General features: G+C 26.0%; 1 protein-coding gene across 4 annotated transcripts in view; it reads left to right on the forward strand.

The window, feature by feature from the left end:
* Positions 1-14,818, forward strand: part of LOC122860552 (myb-like protein I) — a 36,888-nt gene that overhangs the window by 16,310 nt on the left and 5,760 nt on the right. For all 4 annotated transcript variants that reach the window (XM_044164409.1, XM_044164408.1, XM_044164406.1 and 1 more), the window contains exons 4-7: positions 7,681-8,070; positions 12,537-12,927; positions 13,027-13,449; positions 13,833-14,080. In XM_044164409.1, coding sequence (XP_044020344.1) covers positions 7,681-8,070; positions 12,537-12,927; positions 13,027-13,449; positions 13,833-14,080 — 1,452 coding nt within the window. The remainder of the gene's footprint in view (positions 1-7,680; positions 8,071-12,536; positions 12,928-13,026; positions 13,450-13,832; positions 14,081-14,818) is intronic.

The raw sequence follows: 14,818 nt of genomic DNA on the forward strand, positions 1-14,818 counted from the left end.
TTTTTAATTTATTAATAAAAAAAAAAAATAAAAAATAATATTTTTAAATAATAAATATATTTGATTAGTTGACAGTTTCGATTTGATCAATACATGCTGTAAATTTATATTAATAAAATGACAGGCTAAAATATAACGTTATTTTCCGTAATAAATAATTTTCATTTTTTTATTTTTTTTAATTTGCCAAATGTCATACGATAAACGATGGATTAAAAATCGGTGAAGGTAGTTGTGGCACGTGTAAATACGTAGTTTAATATGTATGCTGTATGTAATAATATAATCATGACGGAAAAGAAAATTAATATTCATCAATTGATTTTTCCATGTGATCATAGACATATTGAGCAATCTTGTATTTATCTTAAATTGCCAATAAAGTAAATGATTTGATTATCATCATATTTTTTTTTCGTTTTTATATTAACATTGATTGTTAGATTAAAAAAAATAATTATAAAATCATGATAATTAAAAGTAATATATAATTTTTAATGTTTTCAAAATGTATTTATTCGCATTCATTCAATTATTTGTTATTTTTTAATTTCAAATATTTGCACCTGCGAATGATTTAATATTTTAAAATTTGGAAATATATATTTTTTTATTTTTCACAAACTCGCAGATAATAAATATTAATGATGTTTAATGATTATCCTGCCAGTTGAAACATGATGTTATTATTCTTTTATAAATACATTTCTAAAAAACCGTTAGAATTAAATATATATTCAGGAAAATCATGAAAATTGAATATTTCGTTGTTGCAATTGTACGGCTGTATGTTAATAAATTATTTAATAATATTTTTAAATAAATAAATATATGATCATGATGGTAATGGCTTAACGAGCGATGATTTGTGAGCCAAGTATTTTTTTGCGCTATCGGTATACACTGGATATAGGAAAATTTAAAAAAAACAGCTAAATGAAAAAATATTTAAAGAATGGAAGAATCTTCAGGGTTTGTGACAAGTTTAAGTGGGATTTAAATCGACGATGCTTTTGCCGTTTGTCGGTTTTTTTTTTCATCATCTACAAATAGTCCCACTGGGGTTAAAATTTATGTACATACTCAACGTTCCCTTGTATTAACAATTTATTGAAAAAAAAAAAAAAAATAATAAAAATGTTATATAATTTTTAATAATAATTATTATTCGTCTTTTATTCAATTTATCACTTGTATTATTATTTTATTTTATATGCACATATAAATATATGATGGTGCAAAAAATGAATAAATAAAATTTCATGTGTTGAAAGATTGATTGATTAAAACAATATGATATTTTATTTATTTTAGTGTTTTGGGAAATATCAATAGAGCCACGATCTATTAGTTTGAATAAAATAATTTGAATCGATTCGTTTGATATACATAATACATATGTTGTGTAGTAGACTATGCTGGTATAAATATAAAACCAGTTTTCAAACCCTCAAGACTATATCAAATAAAAATTAAATATTAAAAAGAAAAAAAAAAAAAGATTTTTAAATCACTTGGGAGCAGACACTTCCCGGTTGATGTTAAAAATCTTGGTAGCATATAAAAATTGATATGGCATCTATGAAATTAATCTGCATTTGCAAATTTAATGAAAAAAAAAAAAAAAAAAAAAAATTTATTATTTTTATATTTATCATGATGTGACCGTGAAAGAGTTCACAAGACGAAAGTCTGATATTTCAGGGATACTTTTTTAATTTTTTTATATATTTTTAAAAAACTTTTCAAGGCTTGATTTTTTTATTCGCAATATTTAACATATATGTATTTTTTATTTTTTTTTCCTGATGTAAAGATACATATAAACATATTTCGTCACCATGCTATTTTGATGGCAGATCGAACTCTGCAAAAAATTATAAATAAAAAACCTCGATTGCTCAGAGTAATATAATATGTCAGATTTCGTGACTCTGTCACTTTGACTTAATTTATTGCCACCATAAAAAGCACATCGATCTTCGATAATAAATGTGGCTTAATATTATGCCCTAAAAAATAATTAAAACGGTTTATTTTACAATTTAATATTCACCTTTTGCGAATTAATTTATTTTATATATTTAACATAAATTTAATTGATTATTAAATAAATAAACATATATATAAAATTCAACTTTAACAATCGTTTTGATAACATCTAAAAATTCGCATTATTCAATTAAATTTTATCAAAGCAATCAAACATCTTAGCCTATATCATAGGACAAATAATAATACAACATCTAGATTGTGATAAAAGATTAAACCAATAAACCCGCAACATAAATTAAAAAATGAAAAAAAAAAAAAAGTGCAAGTGCATCATATTGTCATGATCAAATCACCCACGTGTTTCCTTCGAAAAAAAAAACAAAATACGTGTGTTTAAATTGTTTAAAATAAAAAAAAAAAAAAAAAATGTGGTTTCTTAGCTCGTTATTTTATGTTGTTTGGTGTATATATGTATATAGTTTGGTACATATATTGCACATATATTAATGCAAGTGCAGAAAGGCAAGAGGCCAACAAGAGAGGCAGGTTCCATTCATTCATTCATTCATGCTCAACTCCCTCTCTCAAATGATTTTACATTTTATTATATATATATTATTTTTTATTTAATCTGTTGATTATTTTTTTAATCAATAATACGATGATATCATTATTATTTTTTTAAACAAAATTATAATATATTGACTTGATTTATTTATTTGTTTGTTTGTTTATTTTTTTCCATCAATTTTTGTTATTGTTTTTCATTTGTTGTTGCGAGAAAGAAATAAAAAAGTTTTGGTTTATTCACCCTGATAACCAGATTTAAAACCAATACACAAATCTGACTATCATGTTCCTCGATCGATTCCTCCACCTCGGAATGTCGACATCTCAATTTTCAAGCAATTCAATGATACTTTATATACATATATACACAACTCACCTTACACGGCAACCCGTTTTTGCTTATCTTACCACCTTAAAATCAATATATTTATATTTATTTATAAACCTTTATATGTTATTGTACATAGAACCCCTTGAAAATATTATTATTATACTGTGAAAACCAATTGAATCAACAGTTTAAACTGTATTATCTATTCAATAAATATATTAACCAGTTTATTAATAAAAATAACTATTTAATATTATATCTTGATATTAAAAATATGGAATATTATTCTTCAAACTGATAAGAAAATTTGTATTTATAATTTACATAATTTATTAGTATAAAAATGTTTAAAATTATAATTAAAATTTTTTTCTTTTTTTTAATTTTCAAGATATATATTGTAATTAAATATTATTTCAGTATGCAAGATGTAATTAACATCTTAATGCTCTGTGTTTTGTAAATTTTTTTTAATATATTATAAAAATGTAAATGTATATTTTTAATATAATAATTATTATATATATATATACATTACAATGTCAGGTGACTATAAATATACACCATGAAAATTAGCTATCAATAAATTAATGATTAAGATATAATTTAATCGAGAATAGAAAAAGCTCAATTGAATAATAATAATAATTTTTTTTTTTAAATATATTTTAAAATTATAATTAGTATAAAAAAATTTTATTTGGTAAATAATGTCTTGAGGCGGATATATATCATTATGTATACTAAACAATGACTTTCATCAAGTGCAACCAAGTGAAAAAAACATTTTTTTTAAATATATTTTTTTGAGAAGCGTTGATGCGATTAATATCCAATATTACACTCGTAAATATGCATGATTATTAAGTCTACATATTGTGCATCAACACAGAGGTGCACAAAAGTGTAAAAAAGGATAATAATATATAGAGTTACTTTTGAGTGTTGTATGATCCTCGAGAGATGTTAAAGACACGCGAGCTTAATTAAATTCAACGGCATGCACCTTTGGGGTGATGTAAAAATATACTAGAAAAATGTATCTTCTTATATATACCTTATGTATATTGCCATTGTGCCGTTACATTGTTGCTATGAAACTCGTTACACATGAACGAACAACAGCCTCCTTTTTATTTTTATATATTTAATATTTTTACTCTTACAATATCTCTATTGTTTTGTTTGAATAAAATATAGCTACTCTTTTTTTTTCTTCATTTCTATGTGTTAACTCTATGAATTCGGTCCATCGCCTCTTTGGTCAAATTCACTGCAGGGGGTTTTATTAAATCAGACAAAATTAAACCCCCTCCTCGGTTATTGTTACATTGTCATAAACCCCGTTGTGTCATAGTGTTTAAAGTCATTTAAAAAAAAAAAAAAAATTACTCAAGGGTATATACAACTCGCAAAAGTCAATAAACACATTTTATTTAACTATAATCAATTTTTATACTCTATTTTCTCCATGAATTTAAAAAATTAAATTATCTCGTATTTGTTGCGAATAATTTTTATGCCATGATATGAATATATTTTAAAAAACGACTTAATTAATTTTAAATATATTTGCATGCATGTGTTTGATTGTCTATAATAATAACAACAACAAAAAAAAAAGAAAATTATATTATAACAACTAGTATATATCATCCACTTGATATTTTTTTTATTTTTCATAATAATTTCATACCAAGTATAAATTATTTAAAAAAAAAAAAAAAAAAAGATAAAAACAGGCAATTGATAAAGAAACGTATATAATAAGTATAACATATATCGATATATAATGGTACTGGTTAATTGCCCTCGTACTCTTGTCATATCCGTCGTCTACAGTAATTTTCGTCATTGCGATTGTATGCGTGTATTAATGCTGTTTATTAAAAAAGCTTATCCTCACATATATTCGTCGAGTCACGTGTCTCCACTTTAGTCTTTACCTTCACGATTGCAAGATTTTTTACGAAAAAAAAGTCCTTTATTTTTTCAATTTTAATACTTTTAATATTTATTTATTTTTTTACAAAGAGAGTATACCAAGAATTAAAAAATATATATTTTTTTTTTGAAAAAAATGGAAATATAGACACGTTCATTATTACTAATGTAACTGTGAGATGACAAGTATATAGATATAGCAAATGTGTGCATATATATATTTTTTTTTTTTTATGTATCAAGAGGTGTATGTGTGTATGATGGGTTTGATATTTGCATAGGCGAACGACACAGAGCGTGAGACCACGTCAATTTTTTTTTTTTTATTATTTCTCTCACTTATTTATATGACTCTTTTTTTTTTTTTTTTTTTAATATTTCTAACGTGTGTGTGTATACATAGAAAAATAAAACAAATATAGTTTAGGTTGTGGGGTTGAAAAAAAAGAGAGAGAGAGGGTGAATAATGGGGGTTGGAAAATGTGGCTGCTGCTGATGATGATGGGGCTCTGACAAGCTTTCATCAATCCATCTAGTTTTTTTTTTTCTTCTATATTTGCTTTCATCTTCATCACAAGCGTGACCAATTTATTTCAATAAAAGAATTTATTATTAATATTAAATAATTTAAAATTCAAAATTGATATGTAATAATGATATATATATATATATGAAAAAATTAACATTAAAAATTTATTGAAAGTAAGACAAATGGATGACAGGTCGCGTGGATAAACACACATATTGTGTTGAATATTAAGCAATACTACAACAAAACGATGTCAACATTTCAAAAAAAAATATTCATGTTACCATGTGACTACCAAATTTTATTGTCAAATATAAATTCACTAACATTATTTTAAACTTGATTGATGCTCATAATTTATTGAGTTGTAGGTGTTTTTATTTACTCACCATTTTTTTTTTTTTAAATGATCGCGTGTCATATTATACGTATTACTATTTTATTTTTACAAAAATATAAATTTAAGAGTATTTCAATTTTGTACATCTTTGAGTTGTGATATGATCATGAAGCGCATCATCATCAGGACGATGCCCTATACCTGACTCGAAAATGACAAGATGGGTATGATGGATGGATGGATGACGATCCTGCATAAAATTATAGAATTTACTTTTAAACAAAAAAAAAAAAACGATATTAAATACATAGCAATAAATACATATAATAATTTTTCAAAAAAAAAACCGTTGGATGATTTGGCAAATTTGTTAATAATTTTCATCTGCATATTGTCAATTGAAAAAATAAAAAAGTATCTCCTCATTTGAAAGAGAAGAAAAAAAATGTGTATCTTGTAAAGAATAAGTGAAGAAATGAGGGATGTAGAGCATTTTGTTGTTAATTGAAAAGAAGTTCATAGTGTGTAGGGTAAAAACCGGATACGCAGGTGAAGTTTTATTTTTGAGTATATTCGTTGGGGGGTTTTTTAAAGAATATGAAGATTAGCATATATATATCCGCATTGATACTTTTTATTTATATTATTTTTCATCTCTCGGGGAACAAGTTGTGAATTTTTAAAATAAGTGCAATTATATGTAGTCTATACCTATATATACACACACACCTCTATACGCATGTATTTCATATATTGTATATACAACAGTTGACAAAAAAAAATAAAAAATATATAAATATAAATAAAAAATGAAAAAATTGTATATTGGAACCAGGAGGAATGAAGAACGATGGCCGATCAAGAGAGTGGAAGATCGGTAAACGAGTCACGCGTTATTCTGAAGGTTCAGTAGAAGCCGACATCGTCAGTGGCCTCGCGCTTTTATAATGTTTCGTACGTGATCGCATTTTATTCCAAAAATTTATAGCTAAAAGACTGGTAGAAAGATACAAAAAAAAAAAAAAAAAATTAAATAAAAATAAAATCAACTCACTGTCATTGATATTTATCCTGATATAAAATTTATCCTTAACAAAAAAAACAAAATAAAACAACAAAAATTCTGTTACATATCTCACAAATCATCAACGATATATATAAAAAATAAAATAAAAATTTGCAATAAAAAATATATAAATAAATAATGAATAAAAAAAAAAAAAAGACAGAAAAACTTTTTTATATAATAATGATTAATTTACATCAGTTTAAAAAAAATAATATATTTCCACTCTTTGCACATGATATTCCGTTGAAGATTCAAAGAACATAACGATGATTATTATTTTACCATGGACCTATACAAACATCGAAAGAAAAATATTTGAACGGGATAACGCGGTAGCTCATTATCGGTGTGACTATAGTCATCTATCCTTATTCATATTTTTAGTATTTTTATTTTTTTTTTTTTCATCATCCTCATTTCTTTTTTACTCACTTATATATTCACTATTGCGTAAATGTGTGTCTATGTGTGTATGGTTTTTTTTTTTTTTTTTTTTTTTCATTATTTCTTTCACTGTGTCTCGTTGGGCGAACGGTTATCCAGGTGTACAACAAGAGACAGTGTGATGCTTTTTAAAAAAAATAAAAAATAAAAAAATATCAAGAGGAAGAAAGATAGTGTTTTGAGGGGTAAGGCAACAAGGTTCAGAGATTGATTCGACATGCATAAATTAGGATAAGCTTTTATAGGATTCGATGTGTGTACGTGCTTGGGTTCGAAGGAATTTAGATATGTATATATAAAAAATAAATAAAATAAATAAATAAAGAGATAGAGATAATTTATAATTTAAAAATTTTAAATTGATGATCATGTGCATTGACATTAAAGGGTTCATGTGAATATAAATATTTAAATAATACAATATTATTGATAATTTTTATTTTATTTTTTGATTCTAGAAGACGTAGTAGATCATCATCTGACTGTGAAACTGGTGTTGGTGAACAAAATTACGTAACAAGTGGACAAGAAGTTGTTACTGACGAAGACGATAATAATCAACAACAACAACAACAACAGCATAATATAGAGGAAGATAGTGAGGAGGCACAAAAAAGGGTACAGGCCGTGCAGGTGCAGGTCCAGGGTATGGAGGGTGATTGGCGTGGATATCTTGACCATCCATTGTCGGTTGCAACTGCGGCAATGTTAAATTTACAACAACAACATCAAGTATCTGGAGTTGTAGGTCATCCTGATGATCAATCAGCTCCATATGTTTATGAATATTATAAATTACCAGATAAAACAAGTGATGTTAAATTACCATCACATGAACTTTGGTCAACGTAAGTTAATAAATAAATATTATTATACTATTATTAATTAATTAATTAATTCCAATAAAATTTCGAAATATAAATAAATAGAAAAAAAAAAATAAAATAAATTAACTGATTTTCTGGTCCATTTGCTTGGTTTGCAAACTGTAGTGGCATAAGCGTGTGCCTCATGTCAGTCGCACCCCAATTTTTCACATATGATGGAAGAAAAAATAAATAAATAAATAAAATCTAGAGCGAGAAGAAAATAAATAAATTTCCATTATCCAGGGGGTTTATATATATAGGTATATTTTTTTTTTTCAAAAGACAATTTTTATAAGATCAAATGAAATGAAAAAAAAAAGATGAGTCTCAAGAAATATATTTGCCCCTTTAATTTTGAACCCCCCATCACAATTGTCCTCAGGCACTTTTGATTTATATCGGACGTTTAGCATATTTTCTAATTTACTGTTGAGAATCGTCAACGGTGGTGGTGGTGATGGTGGTGAGGTTCACAAAACGCATAATATAACATTATATTATTTGCAATATGCTTTATATATTAAAATAAATATACATGTGTATGTGTGTTTGTACGTACTTGCCTCCTGAAAGCAAAATAAATGCATCTACCTTCATTATTATTTCCTTTTTTTATTTTTATTTTATTCTTTTATCAACGTTTCGTTATATATACTCTATCGTACGATATACATATATTTATTATATAAAATTGGCTTCGCACTGTTTGCATATATATATATACACTTCCGCCAAATGAAAATATATATTCAACACATATTTTGCCCGCGTTTTATTCACTCACTACGGTATTTTACCACTAATCTTGACTCCCATCTAATAACACTGTGCATTATACATTTTTTTTATTTTTTTTGTATCCTTTTCTCAATTTTTTCTCACCCTTTCGATAATATCTCAACGATTTGTACGCGGCCAGATCGTTAAAGCTCACTGTGTATTTATGTGTAGTATCTTGTCTCTTGAGTGAGATGAAAAATGAATGTTTAACCCCAACTGAATGAGAAAAAAAAATTGTTATTATAAAAATAAACAAAACGAAATAAACCGAGATGAAAAGATCTAAATCTGTGTACTCATGCATGCAATTCAATTTCATTGTCATCATGCGTTAATAAAATATTTTAACGAGTTTTAATTTTTTTTTTTTTAATTTCATAATAAGTAGATGTTTAAAAATTGTTTGTTATTTTATTTTATTTATAACAACAATTGGTAGAGTAATTAGATTTTTTTTTATTTGAAATGAAATATATAAAAATATATAAAGAGTAAATAGGCTGTGTGTGTGGGTAATAATATCACGTGCGTGAGTGGATGGAGAAGTCTAGACACGGCCCACACGAAATATGTCCCAGTGCGATTACATATTTTTATACATAATTTTTATATTATTTTTTTTATTAGTATTGTTATGTATTTTGCTCGACTTTGGGGATAAATAAAAATGGTAAAAAAATTTAGATTGCATTCGAAATGCGTACATGACAAAAGACTACACACGTCCAGACTATTTTTTTAAATAAATAAATAAATAAATGATGATTTTTTTTTTTTTTTGTCAAGGTTAACGAGGCAAATTATTGTAATATATATTTCATTTTTTTGACTCAATACCTATAAAGAGCATATAATTTACAAATATATATTTTATCCAAAAAAAGTTATTGAGTTAAAAAAAAAAGCCATATATATTTAGCATATCAATAAATAATAATAATTGGATGAATATTTAAAGCAAGTGTCATTTATTTATTTTTTTATCATGACAGAAAAATCTGTGTGAATTGATGATGATGATGATGATGATAATAATGACGAGAGGAGAGGTAAATGAACCTTCACGTTGAATGTTGCTATCTCTCATTTCTTGAAATAAATATAAATAAAATAATTTCACAAAAAGACATGCAATGACGATGATACTATGTACAAGCAAATCACGTTGTGTTAGTTAAAAGTGATCTGGTGCCCTCTGATCCTCGTCCTTCTACTTTACGCATGTCAACGCCATTAAATGTAACTGGCTTCGCAAAACCAACGGAATTCTCATATGACAATAAAAAAAAAAAAAAAAAAAAAAATGTAATAAAATTTTAAATGTTTAAAAGAAATAAAAAAACATAATTTATAATAATAAAACTATAAAAATAAAAGTTGAGGAAGGTGGAGAAAGGGCAAAAGTTTCATGCTCAACACGTAGTCAACATAGTTTCGGCTATCGCACACGTTTACTCGATTATTTAAATTTTTTGCCACAACATAATCATCATACAGCGTTGACAATAATTATTAAATGTATTAAATATATTTTTCATTTAAAAATTATACTCGAGTCAAAGCACATATGTAATTATTAGGGTCACAATATCAAACGTACAGTGTTACACGCAATAATTGTAACACGTGCGTTATTATATATATTATTACCATTGTCTCTACGAAAAAATTAAAATAAAAATAAAATAACTTGAATTATATTATTTTCTAGGATATAATAATATTCTCAAAATTCACAGTACGTGATGATGATAATATTTTTTAATAGACTAAGTACATGAGAATTTAACAATATTTAAAACTGGGTAGTTGAACCACAAGTCACAACAAACAACTTTTTTCAGGACTTGAATTTCGAGTTTTTGAATAAGACCCATCCAATAGAATATTATTTTTACCTTTTTAAAAATACCATGACTTTATGTATATATACTTGAAATTTATTAAATTTTCTATTTTGTTTAAAAAAACAAAAAAAAAAAAACATTACATTGAGGTAATTTGTCATAATATATCCGGTTGTTAAAACAAGTATAAATGTTGTTTAACTTATTGTTGACCTGGAATTGACCCATCAAAACCTGATGAACCTTAAAAAAATATCAACACATTTATTGCGCACACCAACATCATCATGGTCAATGTACAAGGCTCATTATGTACCGAGATGTTTTTATCATCGCATTTATATAGTTTTTTTTATACGACCTGTTAACTATACAGTCATCATGATCATGATTCTTATAGCCGCAATTTAATTATCAATACAGACACATTGGATTACACTTGATATTTTTATATTTTAATTAACTCAAAATACGCGCATATATATTTATTTATTTATTTATTTTTTGATTTATTACTTGTCCTCATCATCGAGCGTGTTTATGATAGTCTCACCGTCAATTTAATTATTAGCCGCAAGAAAAAAAAAAAAAAAAACAGATAAAAAAAACCTTTTAATTTTTTCAACTTCATTTGTACATTTATTATGAAAAAAAAAAATATATTATTAGCCAACATGGGGGGCCTTGAATTGTTAAAAAAAGAAATGAAAAAAAATAAAATCTTGTTAATTTTTGAAATTATTTAAAAATAAATAATTACCATCATTTGAATATTAAAATAAAATATATATGTGCAAAATTCTCAAGATATTTGTCACACAATATATCCAACAGATCAGTATAATTTATGTATGATTATTTATTATATTTGATTAAATATATAAATATATATTTAAAATCATAATTTGATTCATGCATATATCGAGGCATATGATCGAGTCTGTTGAAATAATAAAAATAAATATTCAAAAGGGAGATATATATCCCTTTGGCATATCTTGGCTCCCGTCGGATTAGCATCGCATTACCCACGATCGAGGACTCGTTGTCGTTGTCGTCGTCGTCAGATCCATTTCACATAAGCCGAATTCATAGGTTCTTTCCCTTGCAAATAAATAAATATCAGCATTTCATAGCCGCGAGTTATGACATTTTTTATCCTCGTATTTATATTTTTTTTTTTTAAATTAAAAAGAAAAAAAAACGGTTGTATATTAATTATTTATTTATTTATTTTTTTCATAAAAATATGTGATAATAATTATTTAAAACTCAAGATGATTTTTATGAAATAATACTGCACAAGTACATTTATACATATGATGAACAATAGTAAAAAAAAAAAAAAAAAAGACAGATATATAGAGTAACACTGAAGAGCAGGGTATATATGCATTTGAAGATCAGGTATCAAAATAAAAAAGATAATAAAAAGGCATTGTATCAAAGCATCTGACCGTAGGTAGAAAAGGTTTATACCATATACGTGTATGGTCGATACGATGAAGCTGGTGCAAAGAGCCAAAAAATAAAATGTAGGGAACTTAAAAAGTTGACGAGAAATGGTAGATTTTTATTTTCCCTTTGAAGGGTGTTTGAAGAGGAGGAAGAAGATAGTGCTTTATAGCGAATAAAAATTTGCACTTAGTAAGGGTTAAAAAAGTATTATAATGCTAAATACAACATGTTAACTATTTTTAACAATGCACAACGTATTGCAATACAACACCTTGGAGTCTTATTTCTTTATAAATAAATCATCAAATAATACCAAAAAATATATATAATATATTATTATTATTATTATTATTATTACAGTGGAGTGATGGGACAAAAGCTTCTTGTACAGGAAAATTCATCAAATCGAATTATTGAAAATAACAATGGTGGTGATGGAGGAAATGGTGGTGAACTTCATCATTTATTTCATCAATATAATCAACAACAATCACCCAGTCCAAATCAAAATATACAAAGTGGTAATGGTGGTGGTGGTGGTAGTCTTCCGCTTCCTTTGAGTCCACAATCATTACGTCATGATGGTAGTACATCATCAAGTGGTATAACTGGTGTTAAAAGAGAACCGGAAGATTTGAGCTCATCCCGTGGTGGTGGTGGACAACAAACAAATAAACGACTTAAACAGGATCAACCGGATAGTCCAACACCACCAGGAATGTATCATCATCATCAACAGCATCAATTGCAGGTATTATTTATTGTCATTTATTTTATTTTTCATTAATTATAATTGTTGTTGCTTATTATTATAATTAAAATATATATCAATTAATTTAATTTATTAAAGATACAACAGTATGGTAGTCCTTATGATCCATATTCATCATGTAGTCCAAGATTACAATCAAGTGCATATGGTACATCAACATCAACAAATGGAAATAGCAATAATAACAATAACAATAATAATAATAATAATCAAAGTGGTGGTGGTGGTGGTTTACATCAAGAAACAACAGTTTATGTTACAAATAATGGTGATCAATTACCGACACTTGCATCATCAAGTTCATCATCATTACCAACAACAACAACATCATATACAAGATATGAAGTTGTACCAAGTTCATACACAACAACACATGCAATAAGATCATCATCAAGTAGTAGTAAAGTACTGACTGTTGATTTACCAAGTCCTGATTCTGGTATTGGTGCTGATGCTGTTACACCAAGACAAGATCATCATCCACCAAGCACACTTCATCAAGTAAATATTTTTTTATTTTAAAATATATCGATGCAAGCTTGTTTCATTAGTCTTTTTTTTTTTTTTTGTTATGTAAAGACTAAAGATAGATATGATAGGTCATGTTTCCGTATATTATAAATTAAAAATATAGCCAACCCACGTATATTTGATTATTATCGTATTAGCTCAAACACAAGTCATTAGTCTTTAATATCCTGTCATACGGAAAAATTAATTTGAAAAGAAAAAAAAAAAAAAAATTCGATTATCATATCTATCTTTCTATGGATATTTAAAGAAAACTGGTTAATAATATCAACTTTATATTTTTAATTATACATACATATATAAATGTCAAATAATATATTATGAATATATTTTTTTTTAATTCAATTTTCTAGTCATCATTTGATTATACGGAACTTTGTCCTGGTGGTACAACAAATAGTACATCAGTTGTACTTGAAAGTGGTGCTGTTATCCATCATCAACCATTGCAATTACAATTACAACAAAATCATTCACAGCCACAAATACAACGTGGTTTGGTAACACCAAATCCAAGTACAACACCAAATCCACCAAGATCACGTCCATGGCATGATTTTGGTAGACAAAATGATGCTGATAAAATACAAATACCAAAAACGTAAGTTTATATTTTTAATTAATTTTATTCATAATATTTTAAAAAATAAAATAAAATAAAAAATAAAATAGATCATAATAATATAATATAAATGGGTGGAGACACATTAAAAGTTTTCCGTTATATCAGAATATATTAGTTGAAATGAGTGCTTGCTGCTTGAACATGGTGTTAGTTGAAATAGTTAATTTAAAAAATATTCATACATACATAGTAAAAATAAAAAATAAAAAAATAAAATGAAAAACATTGGTGGGAAATATTTATAAACAGGCCATTCAACCCGTTTTGGCATAAAGCAGTAATACACCCTAGTCTTATCACTTGGAGACTTATCCATATCACCAAGTTTACCGGCACCATTAAAAAAAAAAAACAACAGCTAATAATAATAATAAAGAAATAAAGAAAAAAAATAAAAGAAATTATTATACACCTACTCACGCAGTTTTACATGACACCCGGTTTTACCGATATACATATTGTTTAAAAAAAAAAAAAAAATACTGCGCGATAGTTTAACTAGACTCGGATACTGATAGTGTATATTACAACTTGTCCATGTTTGTTGAATTTAGATAAATTGACACACACATAGACATAGACATACACAACTTCCTCCGGATAACGTGTCTAACTTTTGTGAATATTTTTTTATTAAATATTTTTAAATTTTCTTGAATAATAATTATTTATTTATTTATTTATATTCAATTGATTTTTAAAATTTAATCTATC

This window comes from Aphidius gifuensis, linkage group LG1, assembly GCF_014905175.1.
Source record: "Aphidius gifuensis isolate YNYX2018 linkage group LG1, ASM1490517v1, whole genome shotgun sequence".
Taxonomy (NCBI): domain Eukaryota; kingdom Metazoa; phylum Arthropoda; class Insecta; order Hymenoptera; family Braconidae; genus Aphidius; species Aphidius gifuensis.